Genomic DNA, 18,150 nt, shown 5'->3' with positions numbered 1-18,150 from the left:
CATACAGACCACATACAAAAACTATGGAAGAGAAAGGGCATGGAGATGCCCTGCACCATAATAGCGTTTATGTGAATATCCTGGTTGTTGGTATTGTAGTACTGTTGTTCGAAATGTTAGCACTGAAGGAAACTGGGTAGAGGGTACACAGCATCTCTCTGATTATTTCTTACACTTACGTGTGAATTCTATACAATGATCTCAAAATAAAAAAGTTTTAAAAAACCACGAAAGACTATGTGGTAGATACGGAAAAGTATTAACAAAACTATGGAAGGCAATTTCTTCCTTGTTATTGGAAAACAGGATAAGTAGCATTAGGTATAGAGAATGGCCCTTAGACCCAGATGTGGGACCCAATGCACACTCTTTACCCTTAATTTTCTCACCTTAAAAACAAGGATAATACCTGCCCTACCAACTCCACGGGGCTTGGGGAGATTCAAAATAAATGAGATGATAAGTGGGAAAGTACTTTGAAATATTGTAAAGTCTTATACCGGATTATTGAAGAGACATTTCTAATACCCACCTGAGAGTGACAGAAGTATTATATAAATGCCACCTAAATTTACAAGAGCTGGAAAGCTGCAGGTCCTGAGCCTTTGTGTTAACTCAGTAACCATGATTGAGGTGAGGTTAGGAATTGCACATCCATGGTAACAAGACATCAAAAGTACTTGTTCCAGGCTCCGATTGGATGTGTAATATGCTTCTTTTCACATAAGAGTGAAGAAAATGAAGAATATATTCTTATATTTATTTTATCCACATGAAGAAACTCTGCAAGGCTGAATTTTAAAAAAACTAATAAAAATGCCACAAATAAGTTGTACACCTGAAACCACTATAACACTGTATGTCAATTATACTTCCAAAAAAAGTGACAAGAAGAGAAACAGGATGGACTGAGCAGGGGTGAAGGAGAGATTTTGTCATAGTGTGTATTTTTTTTTATTATTTTTTTTATTAGGTGACTATACTGCCTATTCAAACAACAAAATAAAAAATTTAAAAAGGAAGATTCTTAGGGAGGGTCCCTGTATTTTGTGTGTGGGGGGGAAGGGACAATTACTTTTTGTTTTTCTCAAAGCCTTAGTTCCAGGAGTGTTAAGTTAGCTGAGTGTCATCACTGAGGTGTGTGTGGGTATGTGTGTGGGGGGGTGTGTGTTATGTGTGCGTGCGTACGCAAAAACAAGCCTGCACATGCCTAAAAATTTTGGCCAAGTCCTTCCTCCTTCCTGTTCTCCAAAACTGGAAATACCCAGGAGTCGTGTGAGGTGAATCACTACAGTAGCTACCCTGCTTTTCAATCTTCTGCCCCTTAGCTCACCTGAAGGACAACAACTGATTTAATTATATTATTACCTTATGTGGGGAGACTGACCTGATCTAACTCACCTGACAGGACAAAATGGGACCAGAAATAGACACTGAGGTCTTTACTCCCACTCAACACCATAGCCACTCACCAGTACCTCCTTGGTTCATAAGGGGCTTAAAAAAAAAACGAACATTCTCAGGGTAGGTACCAAAGTGAAATCTGGGCTGTTTCAAAGGACTTTCTAGTTGTTAAAAGAATCAAATTTGGAAAGCTGAAATTAAGAAGCCATTCTTTCTGATTGTGTTGGTTTTCTACAGCCCCCATGATCTCTGGAATAATGGAAACAATGTTGGAGTAAACCGTCTTTGAACATTAGAGCAGACAGTCTCTTTTTGTTTACTCTCTGTGGAGTCCACTGAGTCTGCAAACTTGGGCTGTTCATCTCCCAGAATAATGGGTCTTTTGAAATATTCTGTCCTCTTGGTTAGAGGCCAACTGAGCATGTTTTCATCTTCTTGTAAATACAGTGTTCAAGCGCTGTCCCATCAAATAGGTTCTACCTTCTCATTGACTGTGGTGGGACAGTCTGAACTGAAGGTTTTGGCCCACTTCATTCTTCCGACATAAAACAAACGCTATGCACCATTTGGAGATGCTTTATTCAGACCACAGTTCATTTCTGAGGTCTCAATCAAACAAGAGCTTAAGAATAAACTTTGCAAATTCTTTTTAATTTGTCTGACACAGGAGACAGTTTACAATACATATGAGGTTTCCAAACTACAGCCAAATGAAAAATAAGAAATTTTAACAAAGCCAAAGAGATTCTTCTTTTCTTTCTTTCTTTCCTTTTTCTTCTTTCTTTCTTTCTTTCTTTTTCTTTCTTTCTTTTTCTTTCTCTCTCTCTTTCTTTTTCTTTCTTCCTTCCTTCCTTCTTTCTCTTTCTTTCTTTCTTTCTTTCTAAGACAATCTTCATTGGGAAAAGCCTCACGGAATTTGAGTACATTAGATTGTGAGTTTCTTGTTTTTTTTTTTTTTTAAGATTTTATTTATTTGACAGAGAGAGACACAGTGAGAGAGGGAACACAAGCAGGGGGAGTGGGAGAGAAGCAGGCTTCCCGCCGAGCAGGGAGCCCGATGCGGGGCTTGATCCCAGGACCCTGGGATCATGACCTGAGCCGAAGGGAGACACTTAACAACTGAGCCACCCAGGTGCCCCTAGACTGTGAGTTTCCTTAGAAAAGGAACATGTCTCATTTGGTCCTAGATCTTTAGTATTCAGTATGGTGCCTGGCACAAAGAATATGCTTAAATGTTCATGTAGTTAAATGCACCCATCACCTGGGAGTACATAAAAAGGCAAACCCCAGTCCAATAAATGTTCAGGACTATAAAGCTGAATAAGACTCTGTGTCTAACCTGAAAGACTAACTGGGAAAATGCAAGGAACTAAATTTGTCTCTGTACTGGGAAACAAACCGAGTGGGAACAATGGTCTAGGTCAGAGACTGCAGAGGTTGTTTAAAATGTGCATGTTAATTCCCTGGCCTCAAGGACACTCATGGATTCCTTTTTGCAATTATCTTCACAAGGCTCACCTGTATGCAAAATTTGCTGATCACTGGCAGGCACTGTGGTTTCCCTGGAGACAGGGAATCCTAATCCACCTTTTCAACACTCTGGAGAGCTCAAAAGACTCAGAGTACAAAGACACAGATTCACAGCTGGGCACCTCAGAAGTAACACTGGACAACCCTGTGGGACCTAGTTTGCAGAAAGGAACTAGGAATTAGGATCTTTACCCACCACGTAGACTGGGACTGGAATTCCCCTCATTGTATACATATCTAGGGTCTTCTCATTGTTTCAGAAAAGACAACATCGTGTTATACCATGCTCCCCAGCTTCTTTCAAATCACGGCTTCATCAGAACAATGGTGTGATTTTATGGCACCCTGGGAAAAGTGTGTGAGGCCAGTGGGGGTTGCCGACATGGGATCCAGCTCCCACAAGAACTAAAGTGATCAGCAGCCCATCGGTAGCCTCTTCCCAACCCAGTGGTGTGCCCCAGCACGTGGGCTAGGAAGCTCCAGTGAACTGTTAAGAATAAGAGTTCTGGAATGAAAAGGTCTTAGTTCTAATGCTGTTTCCTTCAACTACTAGCTATGGGACGTCTGGCAAGTCACTTTATTTCTAGGTGCTCTAGTTTCCTCTACTGTAAAATGGAGATAAGGAGCCATCTTATAGGGCTGTTGAGAGAATTATATGGAATTACGAATGTAAAGTACTTAACACAGGACTTTGCACAGAGTGAGCACTCAGCAAATAATATTATTTACATATCACAATGGCATTATTATTATTATTGCCTATCATTAGAAGTCACTTCTTATCACCAGTAACCTCTGATTGACAATGAATTAGAGAAACACACCATGTTGACTGAGACTGAAGAAAGTTGGCCAGTAAGACGCCTGCCCACTAATGAATTGTGTCTTTTTATGTTTCCACTTTTTTACTGTGGTAAAATATACATTAACACAAAAATTCCTATTTTAACCATTTTTGAGTGTGCAGTTTAGCGGCATGGAGTACATCCACTCTGCTGTGCAACCATCACCACCGTCCACCTCCAGAACTTTCTTCACCTTCCCAAACAGAAACGTGTAAATACAGTGTTCCTTCCCCTCCATCCCTGTTATGACTGTTCTCAATCAGGTCTAATCATCTTTTGCCTAAATCACCTTCTACATAATACCAAAATAGTCCCTTATTTGAAAAAGCAAATATATACCACTTCTCTGCTGAGCAAACTTCAATAACTCCTTGCTGCCCTCAGGATACAGTCCATACTGATCGGCCTGGTATCTAATGCTCTCTGAATTCTGGGCTCTGCCTGCCTCTAGCTCAATCTCTCACAACTCCCCAGGATCCAATACACATTTGAGAAATCCTAAGTGACTTACAGTTCCTCACTCTTGTTTCTCCCCTCAGTGCCTTTGTTTATGCTAGCCTCTCTGCCTGAAATGCTCTTACAGCCCTCCTGTGCTATTAGGTTGGGTGCCCCTTCTCTGTATTCTCAAAACATCTGGTGGATGCCTAGCTTTGCATTTGAAATGTTTCACTGTTGTTTTTATATGTTCTTACGAGATGGAGCCATTTCAGAGCCGGTGGCTTTCATCCTGGTCTCCCTAGAGTCTTGACAGTGCCTGAACCACAGCAGGTGCTCAATACATGGTGCACGATGGACTAAATCAACAAACAGCTAAACTATTGCAGAGGTCAGGTCTGGAGGCCACTGGAAAGTAGGAAGGAAGGAAGGAAGGAAGGAAGGAAGGAAGGAAGGAAGGAAGGAAGGAAAGTAGGGAGGGAGGGAGGGAAGGAGGAAGGAAGGAGAGAAGGAAGGACAGCGGGAAGGAAGGAAGGAAGGGAGAAGGAAGGAAATACATGTTGGAAAGGAAGAAGTAAAACTGCCTTTATTTGCAGATAACATGATCATGTACATAAAAATTCTAAGGAATCCACTAGAGGTTAATATACAAAAATCAATTGTATTTTTAATATTAATAATAAACAATCAGAAGATGAAAAATTTTAAAAAGAACTCCATTCACAATAGCTTAAAATATACTCAGGAATTTTAACAAGAGATGTACAAGACCTGTATACTGAAAACTACTAAACATTGCTCTGGGAAACTAAAAAAGATCTAAAGAAATGGAAACATATAACATGTTCATGAATTGGAGGACTCAATATTTCTAAGATGGGAAATCCCCCCATATAGTAAGCTATAGAGTCAACGCAATCCCAATCAAACTTTTAATGAAAAAACTGACAAGCTAATTCTAAAATGTATATGGAAAGGCAAAGGATCTAAACAGCCTAAACAATTCTAGAGAAAGACATATAAGATTAAAGGACTTATACTCTCTGATTTCAAGACTTACTATAAAGTGAAAGCATAGGCATGTAAATCAATGGAATAGAATACAGGGTTACAGAAACAGATCTCCACTTACATGTTCAACTGATTTTTGACAAAGGTGTCAAGGTAATTCAAAGGGGAAAGGATAGTCCTGTCAACAAATGGTGCAGAAACAAATGGATATAGTATAGAAAAAATATATAAACCATGTCCCTTACCTTACACCATACACAAAAATGAACTTGGAATGGAAATTGAAAGAGCTAAAACTACGAACTTTGCAGAAGAAAACAATGTAGAAATTCTTTTTGAACTAGATGAGGCAAGAGTATCTTAAGCAGGACACTGAAAGCACAGCCTGTAAGAATGCAAACTGGTGCAGCCACTGTGGAAAACAGTATGGTGTTTCCTAAGAAAATTAAAAACAGAACTACCATATGACCCAGTAATTCCACTACCGGGTATTTACCCAAAGAAAATGAAAACACTAATTGGAAAAGATATATGCACCCCTATGTTTACTGCAGCATTATTTACAATAGGCAAATTATGGAAGAAGCCCAAGTGTCCATCGATAGACAATGGATAAGATGTGGTATATATAGATACAATGGAATACTACTCAGCCATAAAAAAGAATGAAATCTTGCCATTTGCAATGACATGGGTGGAGCTAGAGGGTATAACGCTAAGTGAAATAAGTCAGTTAGAGAAAGACAAATACCATATGATTTCATTCACATGTAGAATTAAGGAAACAAAACAAACAAACAAAGGAAAAAAGAGACAAACCAAAAAACAGACTCTTAACTATAGAGAACTGATGGTTACCAGACGGGAGGTGGGAGATGGGAATGGGTGAACCAGGTGATGGGGATTAAGAGTGCACTTTTCATGATGAGCACCGAGTAATGTATAGAATTATTGAATCACTATATTGTACACTATATTGCAACTAATATAACACATTATGTTAACTATGCTGGAAATGAAATTTTTTAAAAGCACAGCTATAAAATGAAAACATGATAAAATGAACATCAAATTAAAATTTTTGCTCTTTCAAAGGAACAGTTAAGGAAATGAAAAGGCATGCCACAGACTGGGGAAAAAATGTGTAGAACATACAACTGACAAAGGGCTTTAATATGCATAAAGAATTCAGGACTCAGAAATAGACAACGATCCAATTAAAATAGGAGAAAGACTTGAACAGACATTTCACAAAACAATTTACTTGGCAAAAAGAACATGAAAAGGTGTTCAACATCACTAGTCATTGTACTTTAAGACCACACTAGGGAATTGTACTTTAAAACCACAATGAGTTACTATTACATACCTTACAATGGCTAAAATTAAAGGGACTGATAATAGCAAGTGTTGGGAGAGGATATGGAAGAACTGGGACTCTCATACACTGTTAGTGAGAACGTAGCAGGTTACAGCCCTTTGGAAAATAATATAGCGGTATACTACTGAGTTAAACACATATTTACTCTACAATCCAGTATTCTCACTCATAGGCTTTTACCCAAGAGAAACAAAACATTATGTCCACACAAAGACTTATGCTTAAATTATGTTCATAGGAGCATTATTCTTGATAGCCAGAAACTAGAAATAAATAAAATGTCCATCAACTTGGTAAATGGATAACTAGTGGAAGGGAAAAAGGGAATACTACTCAGCAATAAACAGGAATGAAATACCAACACACAAAACATGGATGGATCTCAACAACACTATGCTGAGTGACAGCAGTCAAATACAAAAGACTATATACTGTTTGATTCCATTTTTATGAAATTCTATACACTCTATAACATTATAAAGTGTAGTAACAGGAAATGGTCAGTGACTACCTGGGGCTGAAGGTCAAGAGAGGGGATCAGCTGCAAAGACACACGAGAAACTTTGTAGGGTGATGAAAATGTCCCATGTCCTGACTGGTGCTAGTTCTGTGGCCATATGTGGTTGCCAACATTTATTAAAGTATTCACTTAAAATGGGTGAGTTTTACTATAAGTTATAGTAAGTTATACCTCAAAAAAGGTAAGGGAAAAAAATGCCCCATGGACATAGGAAAGTTGAACTTGTGCAATTAGGGAGCATATAATATGCAAAAGGAAGGTCATTAAACCTTAAACCTGAGCATTATTTTCCGTTATTTTCCTTATGTTGGACATTACTCAGCTATTCAGGCTAGTGTTAAGATACCAGCAATACAATACTGACAACATATTGCTGCAAAAGTATTTACCTTTACCTTGCCTGGGAATCTCAGAATTCGGCCATTCAAACATAGGAAAAATGCTTAATTGGATTGCAGGAACTCGGCTTCTAGTCCTATTCTCCCCGAACATTACGCAGGGCTTGGGGTTAGGTACTCAGCCACATCCTACCTCTAATACAGGGAGTTTTCTGAGATTCTCAATCTGAGATCCATACACCCCTCATGCCGCAAGCGTCCTTGGATCAAATTTGGGCATCTGGGAACTTGCAGAGGAAAATTGCGTATCTTTACATTCACTACATTTAACTAAAATTTAGCATTTCCTCCAATTATGAACATAGGAAATAGTCTACAGCAGTATTAGCAGTACCTTGACTTTGTTATCAAAAGAAATTACAGGGACGCCTGGGTGGTTCAGTCAGTTGAGCATCTGCCCTCAGCTCAGGTCATGATCCCAGGATCCTGGGAGCGAGTCCCGCATTGGGCTCCCTGCTCAGTGGGGAGCCTGCTTCTCCTTCTGCCTGCAGCTCCCCCTGCTTGTGCTCTCTGACAAATAAAGAAATAAAACTTAAAAAAAAAAAAGAAATTACAGATACTTCTGTATCACATTGCAGGTGCTGCTCATATCTTAAAATATTCTTTATGCTCATCACTATTTCAAAATTACAAGGGTTATTAGATTTGCCAGTGGCTATTGTTATTCAAGGTGTCAGCAAAGAAGCCCATATCTCTTATCATATTTTTTAATCATATGATTAAATCATTTTTAACGATTTGATTATAGTATTTTAACAGAATTGGCTTCCTTTGTACGGCTATATATTTTATTTTATGCATTTTCTAACACTGTTCAAAGAATGGATCCACAGGTTTCCCAAAGGGGTCTTTGGCACAAGAACATTAGAAGTCCTTGGGCTAGATAATCCCTAACCATTCATTCTAGTGCTAAGAATTCTATTCAGAACTGATACAGAGACTCATGACTCATATTCTAAATGAGGTAATTAAAAGCACTTTGAAATGAAAGTGATAAACAAATGTCAGACCTTGTCTTCTATAGGCCCATGAGTGAAGTGATGCTTTTAATAATTTCACTCCATATTTTCTTAACTAAATTATGGGGAAAGAAATTGGGTGGTGACATCCATTATTTGGGTCCACATCTCTTCTTTTCTAAGGAAAGATTCTCAAGATTCATGGGTCCTGACTTATTTGGATTCTGATTTGAATAAACCAGTGTAAAACACAATGAACAAACCATGTAAAAAAAAAAAAAACATGTTTGAGACAAATGGGGAAAGATGAACACAGACTGGTTATTAGATGATATTAAATAATATCATAATTTTAATATTTAATAATATTAATTTTAATATTCTAATAGCACTGTTTCAGATACATCTTTTTAAAAAATCCTTATCTATTAGAGATACACATTGAGTATTTATAGGTGAAATGGTATTTCACATTTGCTTCAAAATATTCCAGAAGATTTAAAAAATTAATTTAAAAAGAAGGAAGGGATTGGGCGCCTGGGTGGATCAGATGATTAAGCGTCTGCCTTCAGCTCAGGTCATGATCCCAGCATCCTGGGATCGAGTCCCGCATCGGGCTCCCTGCTCCTTGGGAGCCTGCTTCTCCCTCTGCCTCTCTCTCTCTCTGTCTCTCATGAATAAATAAAATCTTAAAAAAAAAAAAAAAGGAGGAGGGGATTGATGAAACAAGGCAGACAAAGCTGCAAAATGGGAGATGGGCATGGGGGGGGTTATTATATTTTCCTCTACTTTTGTGTTTGTTTGACATTTTTATAATAAAAAGTGTTTTTTTCCGTTTTTCTGCTTAAAAATTTTTTAAAAATTATTTAAATTCAATTTAATTAACATATAGTATATTATTAAGTTTCAGGGATAGAGTTCAGTGATTCATCGTTTGCACATAACACCCAGTGCTCATTACTTCAAGTGCCCTCCTTAATGCCCATCAGCCAGTTACCCCACCCCCCACCCACCTCCCCTCCAGCTACCCCAGTCTGTTCGCTATAGTTAAGAGTCTCTTAAGGTTTGCCTCCCTCTGTTGTTTTTCTTAAATCTTATTTTGCCTTCCCTTCCCCTATGTTCATCTGTTTTGTTTCTTAAATTCCACATAGGAGTGAAATCATATGGTATTTGTCTTTCTCTGACTTAGTTCGCTTAGCATAATACCCCCTAGTTCCATCCATGTTGTTGTAAATGGCAAGATTTCATTCTTTTTGATGCCTGAGTTTTAGTCCATTGTATAGATATACTGCATCTTTTTTTTTTAAGATTTTATTTATTTGACACAGAGAGAATGTGAGAGAGAGAGAGAGAGAGAGAGAGAGACAGCACAAGCAGGGGGAGCAGCGGTAGAGGGAGAGGGAGAAGCAGACTCCCCACTGAGCAAGGAGCCTTATATGGGGCTCGATCCCTGGCCCTGGGACCATGACCTGAGCCGAAGGCACATGCTTAAACGACTAAGCCACCCAGGCACCCCTATACTGCATCTTCTTTATCCATTCATCTGTTGATGGACATTTGGGCTCTTTCCATAGTTTGGCTATTGTGGACATTGCTGCTATAAACACTGGGGTGCATGTGCCCCTTCGAATCACTATGTTTGTATCCTTTGGATAAATACCCAGCAGTGCAACTGCTGGGTCATAGGGTAGTTCTATTTTTAACTTTTTGAGGAACCTCCATACTGTTAAAAAGTGTTTTTTAAAAAGAGATTCACAGGCCATCAGGATAAATCCAGGCCACAGGAATGTTTGGATTATATTCTGTTTTAGGAAACAAAAAATCAAAATCATGTAAAGGAGCACGCAGCTTGCCAAAGTTCTTGCCACTTCTTCCTGTCTTAGAACCTGGGCAACTCTCACAGTGACATTGCCTATTTGCCTCCAACTTTGTAGGTTCTGCATTTGCAGGACTTTGTGTAATGAGCCATTATAACTGGCCACATTCACTATGTCTAAAGAGGTTAAATCTAGTTTTTGATCGTCAAAGGTGGTTAATGCTTTGGTTAATCCATTAGAGTTTGGTCTTTTTATAGCCACAGAGTGAAACCCTACTCAAGCCGGTATATTTGTGCTGCTGGGCAGGGGTTTACAGCTGGACAGCCTGTCATCACTAATGAGGAGCGCCAGCTTCATGCCTCACTGCCTTCAGATCAGTACTGCCTCTTTGGTGAGATGTCCACTCATGGGCCCGAGAAATGAGACGGTCTACACATATCTCCCAGTGCCTGGGTGAACACTTCTGTTCCTAGAGCTTCCGGGTTCTCTAGGAAGCTCCAAAGGCTTTCAAATTCATCACATACTTGGGGATACTGCCAACCAATTATCTGAAACAGTAGAGTAATGCAGTTTAGCACGTGGGCTCTGGAATCAGGTCCTGGATTTTAAATCCCAGCTCTGTCACAGTTCTATGTCACACTTGTATGATTTGTAAAATGCAGTAATACTAGTAATTATCCTCAGAAGAATATTATGAGGATTGAACAACACAATACTGTATATGCAAAATACTGAGAGCCGTGTCTAGAGCAGGGTATATACTCAACACCTGTTAACTACTATTACTTTATTATCTTCAACAACAGCAGAAGTTTTGCACCAAAATAATGCCCCTGTTTCACCAATGTCAATAAAACTTTAAAATTAATTCTAATAAAAGGTTATACTGAACTGGATCAATACTATAAAAGTTACTCTTTGTAAACAGCTTCCTTTCTTTCATTGAGTTAAATGCCTTCTTGGGTTATAATGTGTTAATTTTGAAGCAACTGCATACATTTTTAAGTCAAAATCACTGCATTTTAATGCCCTTTCTTTGATCAGATAAGCTCACTTTAGCAATTACTTTGATCCAATAATTAGAACTGAACGGAATCACACAATATATATGAGAGGGTACAGGGCAAGAAATCACCACATGGTATCATGCATCTGATTTACAACCTCCTTCCTTACAAGAAGTCCTTGAAGGTCATTTAAAAGGTGTCACATAAATTCAAGGTATTAGAATGAAAAGAATATTCCCAAGAATACTAATGAAATTAAATTCTCACACCAGTATCAGAAACTGCAGAAAAAGACTTTCTAAAAGTAGACTCTAAAGATGAAACAGGAGTTTCAATTTGAATCAAAACAGTGACAGTGGTCGCTAAAGTTCTAGAGCTATTCGGGTTGTAAACCGTGAGCAGGGTGTGCTTGTGTATGGAATCAAAAGACAACCGCTTCACCTAGCAGAGCTAACCACTTTCAAGGAAGTCCAGGATAAAAATTAACCAAAATGCTTAAAGTATCTGAAGGACCAATAGTTCTCATAATCAAAGCAAAAAGGCATTTTAGAAAGTAGATTTTCTTTTATCTTTTTCCATATTCTTTTATCTCTTTGAACAATAAAGAGAACTGATTAGTTTCACTTTTTATTCACAATCAATTTTAGTTCCTGCTGCTTTGATAGCTATTATTCCTACTAGAAATGATAAAATTAAGCCACAAATCTTTATATATGCCTCATCTGAGGTAATCATATGAATTTTAAAATAATATTACACTTTTTATAGATTTCCTTTGAAACAAATTCTAACATATAACATTGTGGTTCCTGATTTTAATCACTTAAATGATTCTGATTTGTTCTTCAAATCTATTTATTTATATAAAAATGTGATTTGCATCCAAAAACTCAGCAAGTTTTGAAAAACCTCACAATTTTGGTTTTATTGAATTACCTAGTAGCCATCTTGCTTGTTGCTGCTAAATAGTCTACAAGACGTTTTTGTGGCAAGGAGATGAGTCTACTCCCCTCTGCTCAGGAACTGGTCTTCCCTGACTGGCCCAACAACACCTCCCCTCAGTCTCTGTAGCCCCCTGCTTTGTTCCGTTATGGTATTTGTCAGCATTTGAAATTTATGTATCTGATCGTTTACTTCTTTATTGTCTGTCTCTCTCATTAGACTCCACTAGCGAGGGTCTCTCTCCTTTTCTACATCTCTCTCTTATATATAAAACACATGAAGTTCTCTCTGCCCTATGTCTCTTTGTGCCTGGCATATAGTAGGCAAGCTCACAAACTCTTTGTTTTAAAAAATGCATACCACTGTAATTCACCGTTATCTGATCTCTGTTCTCACCAACTAGACCCCGGGCTGCAAACGTTTTTTGTATAGGGTCAAAGAGTCAGTATTTTAGGTTTTACCATCTCTGTTGCCTATTCTTCCTCCCCCCACTCCCAACAACCTTTTAAAAACACAGAAACTACTTTTAGCTTGAGGGCCATCTGAAAACGGGCTGAGGGTGGGATTTGGCCTGCAGGGTGTAGTTTGCCAATTCTTATGCCAGACTCTAAGTGTCTTAAGGTCAAGCCTGAGTTATTTACTCATATCCCCTGGGAACTTCCACAGTACTGAGCACATATAGGTTCTCAATAAACCCAGAACTCAGTTGAATTGGGTTAAAGTGATTGGGTTAGGGGTAGAGAGGACAAGACATTAAATGGAACAGCCCAAATGGTCAGATTTAGAATAACAGGCATTTTGCCAGGGAGACATGGCCTCTGGTCCAGGCTGGATGACTCAAAGGGTCACTTACCAAGGATTTATGGGTGATGGGAAAAGACAGCTTGTCATACAATCACACGCGCTCTCTCACTTGCCTTGGGAGTCACAGATCTCAATACCCTCCACTTCAAAGCAGCAATCCTGCTGCCAGAGGCCACTGCTGCCTCTCTGGGGCCATGAAGAAGAGCCGATGTTTCTCCCAGTGACTGCTTTTGTTCTGTGTTATTGTGCTTGGCTGACTGGTTCTCTTGTCACCCAGCATTCAGAAAAGGTGCTGGCTTAAAGATAACATCCCCTCCAGAGCTTGGCAAATATGGAATTACCTCCATAGCCACTACAAACAATTCTTAGATGATGGCCAGGAAACCTTCCTGAAAACAGTTTCCGGATGGCAGCACTCCCTGATCCCTGCATGGTTTCAAGTCTCACAGGATGTGGATCATGGATGAAGGAAGGAAGGAAAGAAGGAATAAGTGGATGAAAAAACTCCACGGCCATGATCATGGCCACATCCCCACTCCTGAAACCGTCAGAATGTTCGGAGGTTGCAGTGTGTTGTGAGAGATCCCAGAATATGCACAATGTTTTCCCCGAGGGCATTCTTGCTTCCGCACACTATAGCAAAGTGTGAGGTCAGAGCCATCTGCCTCAAGAGACGAGTGCCTCTTTCCGCTAGCATCCAAAATGCTCAGAATTATTACCAGCACCTGCCCTAATGACCGTCCTCTTCCCGGGCCTGGGAGAGGGGGAGAAAGGAAGGAGAGCAGGGATGTTATCTGGTGTCCAGCCAGGTGTCCACTCTCCATCGAGCAGTGGAACCAGCCCCAGAAGCCTGGCTCCATCTCTAGGCACTTCCTTCCTTCTTCATGTTCTTGAGAACTCAGAATACTTCACTGCAATGTTAAGTCTCTGCCATCCCATATTTATTCCCCCATCCTCATGGAAAGAAAAAACGGGAACAAGTGGTCCCTTGGGTGTTGTAACCAAGCAAGCAGACACTTCCAAAGGTAAGTGTCAGATGCTTCACTGCAAGATGGAATAAGACACGTTATCCAACCAAGCTTCACTCTGATGCAGCAAGTCCTACATTTTAGATAGAAGCAGCAATAGGGTGGGGATAATTTATTTAAAGACAGGCTGTGTGTTAATGATGGAGTGGGAAACAGCATCAAGTCCCCTGATTCACAGACAAGGTCATATCCGCCCAAGAACCATGAGTGCAGACAGTGACGCTAAGACACAAGGAGGGGAATAACAGCCTGAGGAAACACTCTGGAAAAAGTAAGTTAAACAAATCCCGAAGTCCTTGTAGTTGTTCTAAAGAGTGCCTGTGGGTTCTACATTTCTGGAGAAGGTAACCAAAACTAAATGAAAATATGACTTTGGGACTGCATGTTACATGTCTGGCTTGGAAAAGCTAAGACAGAAGGCGGAGAAGGAGCTGTAAGAAATACTGGACACATGGTACCAGGGGAAACATCCTTTGGGGAACAGATCTTCCACAGAAACGAGAAGTGCTGTAACACCAAATGGCCTGCTAAGGGAGGGCAGGAGCCGCAGGTGAGTACTCCTTTATCCCTGGGTGTCATTCTTACTTGCCACCACCAGAAGAGTGACTCTTGAGTTGCATGTGGAAAGCACAGGTGAGAATGAGCAATGTTAAGAATATCTTTTTTCTCTTCTATCTGATATGATCTGACATTAAGATTTTTGAAAACAGAATCACGGCTAGACAACCAAAGTAAATTTCATTTAAAGAGCTGAGATTTCATGCCACTTTGGTTGAGCATTCCTCTAATTTAACGTTTGCAGTTGTCTTTCTGTGTGTCCCTCCTTCTGTGTCCTCTCAGAGCCACTCCGGGAGGCTTCTGACTGTTGCCACCACCATTCGAGGCAAGGCACAGGCCCCTCTTGCTGAGCTGGGCTAGGCGAGTCACACCAACCGGACCACCCAGGCAACTGTCCGGGGTTGTGAGAGACAAACCAAGGATGCGATCAGGATATGGGGACGGGTTACCAGGCTAGAGGCAGAATCACTGGGATCAAGATGGTGCACAAAGTGAATATGGCAAGTAGGAAATGAGATCTCACAAAGGAATTAAGGCCCAGAATGAAAAAACAAAACAGCAACACATGAGGTGACAATCAAAAGCGGTGGCTGGAAGTACCAGTATAGCCACATAAGATGGCAGACAGAGAGGAAATTGCCAGGAGGCCTTGACTGTGAGCCTCCCTCTTCCACTTGGCCCTGTGTAATGGGTTAAGCTCCACATTTGAACGTCTCCACAGGACTTAACAACCAGATCCCCAGGGTACACATGAGGAAACTCAAGTGGAGGGAAGCTTGTCCTAGTGATTTGAACAATGTCGTGCAACTAGTTGGAAGAACACCCAAATTAAAATCTTACCTCTCCAATTTTCTTTTTATCTGTGCACATAATTAATACACAGCAATATGCTTGCATGCTTCAGATGCATCTGAAGAGATGGTCCCAAAGTATGACTCGCTATAGAGTAGAAGCTCAATAGGAAGCACTGCATGGCAAGGTGTTTATCATTGGGAAACACCTTAAAAACATAGCCAACTCTCAGTTCTCTCTGTGCAGATTGTACCATGGTATTAGAGGCTTTCCTCCCTTACTGTCTGTTGGTGTGAAATGGGGTAAGACAGATGAATTTCAGAACCATTTTTTAGTCTAAGCAAATCACAACCAAGAACGTCAGTCTGCTGGGGAAACAAAAACCCCCAAACCAATGCCTTTGTGGCTAAATAGGGCCAAAGCTCCTCTTCCTGGAATAGTTTATTAAAGGTCAAGGGTAGTTCTATCCACTAAGTGAAGTCAACCCCAGCCCACCGCTTTTCTGTAACTTGACTTGGGAGAGCTGGAACTTCTGTGTCTTTGGCTTGAAGACGGGGCATTGCCCATGTCAAATTACTAAAGAATAAAGGTCTTGGTTGACCTGCAACAGGAACCTGGCACCATGGGTCAATGGTTCTTACATAACAAAGAAATAAACAGAAGAGACTTCAAATTATCTATTAAGAGAAAGCTGGACCAGGGATGCCTGGGTGGCACAGTCGGTTAAGTGGCCAACTCTTGGTTTCAACTCAGGGTCCTGAGATCGAGCCTCGCATGGAGCTCCACGCTCAGTGCAGAGTCTGCCTGGGACTCTCTCTCTCTCTGCGCCACCCCACTCTCTCTCTAAAATAAATAAATTAATTTAAAAAAGAGAGAGAGAAAGCTGGACCAAAGTTTATTGACTCACCGATTAATGTAACACAACAAGCATTTCAAAGATGGCTATCTGTGGAATAAAACTGAAAAGTGATGCTGGGAATACATTCCAACTTGTCTCACCTTTTAAATATTTATTATATTATTATCAAAGCTGTAGTCTTATCCCTTAATAAGGATGATAACCACATGACCGAAGCAAATATGTTTTGAATAATCCTGACAGTTTTGGAACCTCACGCTGGGAAGACACTTTGAAACAGGAATCTGGAACTCGGGGCACAGGGCAGGGTTTCTTCAACTCGGCACTATTGACATCTTGTACCCGATAATTTCGCTGTTGTTGGGGGACTGTCTTGCAACATCCCTGCCCTCTACCCACTAAATGCCAGAAGCCACAATCCCCACTTCCGCCCTGCTCAATCCTGACAATCAAAAATGTCCTTACACACGGCCAAACATCTGCCGAGGGGCAAATTATACCTGGTTTAGAACCACTGGTCTGGAGGTATTTTCTCTTTAAGACCATGTGGGTAAATATACTAAAGTAAAAGGAACCACATCAGGACAGTAAAGGTTTTCATAGTCATTATTACATCTGATTTCATACTTTGCAAATATATGCTGACATGCTCACAGCAAAAGTATACTCACTGTGCACAAGAAAACAGAAATCTCTCCACATCAGCAGTAGAGTGAGTTTTGTAAAGCCTTCTGCATCATATTCCACGACGCCTCTAGATGATAAACACACACACACACACACACACACAGAAAAAACCCTCATCAAAATAAGGCATAAGAGAGATGGAACCAAGTAAAGAATATATTCATAAAATCACGGTGATTGAATCTGAGATGCATTTAGGGTTAAGGGAGTGTTACCATAGGAAGGACATGGGGTTTGGAATGACAGCATCTACGTTGAAGTTACAGTTTTGCTATGTACTATTATGACTTCAGGACAAGTGAAGCCATCAGGTCAGCAATGGCACTACTTTCTGGGTGATGATTAAGTCTCACTTTCACATAGCCACTAGGCAGTAATGAGCAATGACAACGTTACTCAGTTTAGGAATCTATATTATTTTCTTCCAAAGCACTTGGAATCCTTTCACTTGTGGCCCGTCCTCCCCACCAGGCTCAAGATGAAGAAGCCATATTAGCTGGGTGGGTGCTGGTTCGGACGGGAGACACACAGGACACGGGTCACGGCCCGGGACCACTGAAGTGCCTGGGTAGACTTCCGATAGGCTCGCCCCCCCATTTTCCACAAGAGCTGATGCCCGGGACACGTCACCATAACATGACAATACTAACCACACACTGAGGACAGACATCACTGTCTCTGTCATTCACACCAGGAGGCGTATGCTGTCTTCCTGGCTGAGTCAGGCCAATCAGACTGTCAATCCTGATGGCCTCCCAGTTTAAGTAGGAAGGGGGAACTCACTGTAAAGGTAAAGGAACTGAGACACTAAAGGCTGAGTGATTTGCTCAAAGACTGTTAGTATCTCATTCAGATCTTCTGACTTAGGTTAATAATTTTATTCATCAGTTTGTATTTCTTTTCATGAATTTGTAATCAACTCAATTATGTTACAACACTGCTCTCTAAACTTTTCAGATCCTGCATGCTATAAGTAAAAACAAGCACAGAATCCTTTTCATTACGCACACAGTATAGTAATATAATAGCAATTGTATTTGATTTAGTAGTTGTACACAGGTACTACTATATTACTGTACTGTATGCATAATAAAACATATACAAAATGTATATTTAAAAAGAATGAGTTTTTTTTTTTAAAGATCTATTTATTTATTTGAGAGAGAGAGAGTG

At 40.2% G+C, this 18,150-nt stretch overlaps 1 protein-coding gene across 1 annotated transcript in view; it reads right to left on the bottom strand.

Annotated features, from left to right (window-relative positions):
* BABAM2 (BRISC and BRCA1 A complex member 2) overlaps positions 1-18,150 on the bottom strand; it is a 393,748-nt gene that overhangs the window by 62,659 nt on the left and 312,939 nt on the right. The window contains exon 10 of the mRNA XM_028099423.1: positions 16,962-17,044. Within this exon, the coding sequence (XP_027955224.1) occupies positions 16,962-17,044 (83 nt within the window). The remainder of the gene's footprint in view (positions 1-16,961; positions 17,045-18,150) is intronic.

The sequence above is a fragment of the Eumetopias jubatus genome, unplaced genomic scaffold (assembly GCF_037043125.1).
Source record: "Eumetopias jubatus isolate StellerSeaLion01/CBP00866 unplaced genomic scaffold, mEumJub1_p1.0 scaffold_9, whole genome shotgun sequence".
In the NCBI taxonomy this organism is placed as follows: Eukaryota; Metazoa; Chordata; class Mammalia; order Carnivora; family Otariidae; genus Eumetopias; species Eumetopias jubatus.
The sequence above is the reverse complement of the archived record's forward strand: the minus strand, read 5'-3'. Positions and strand labels throughout refer to the sequence as shown.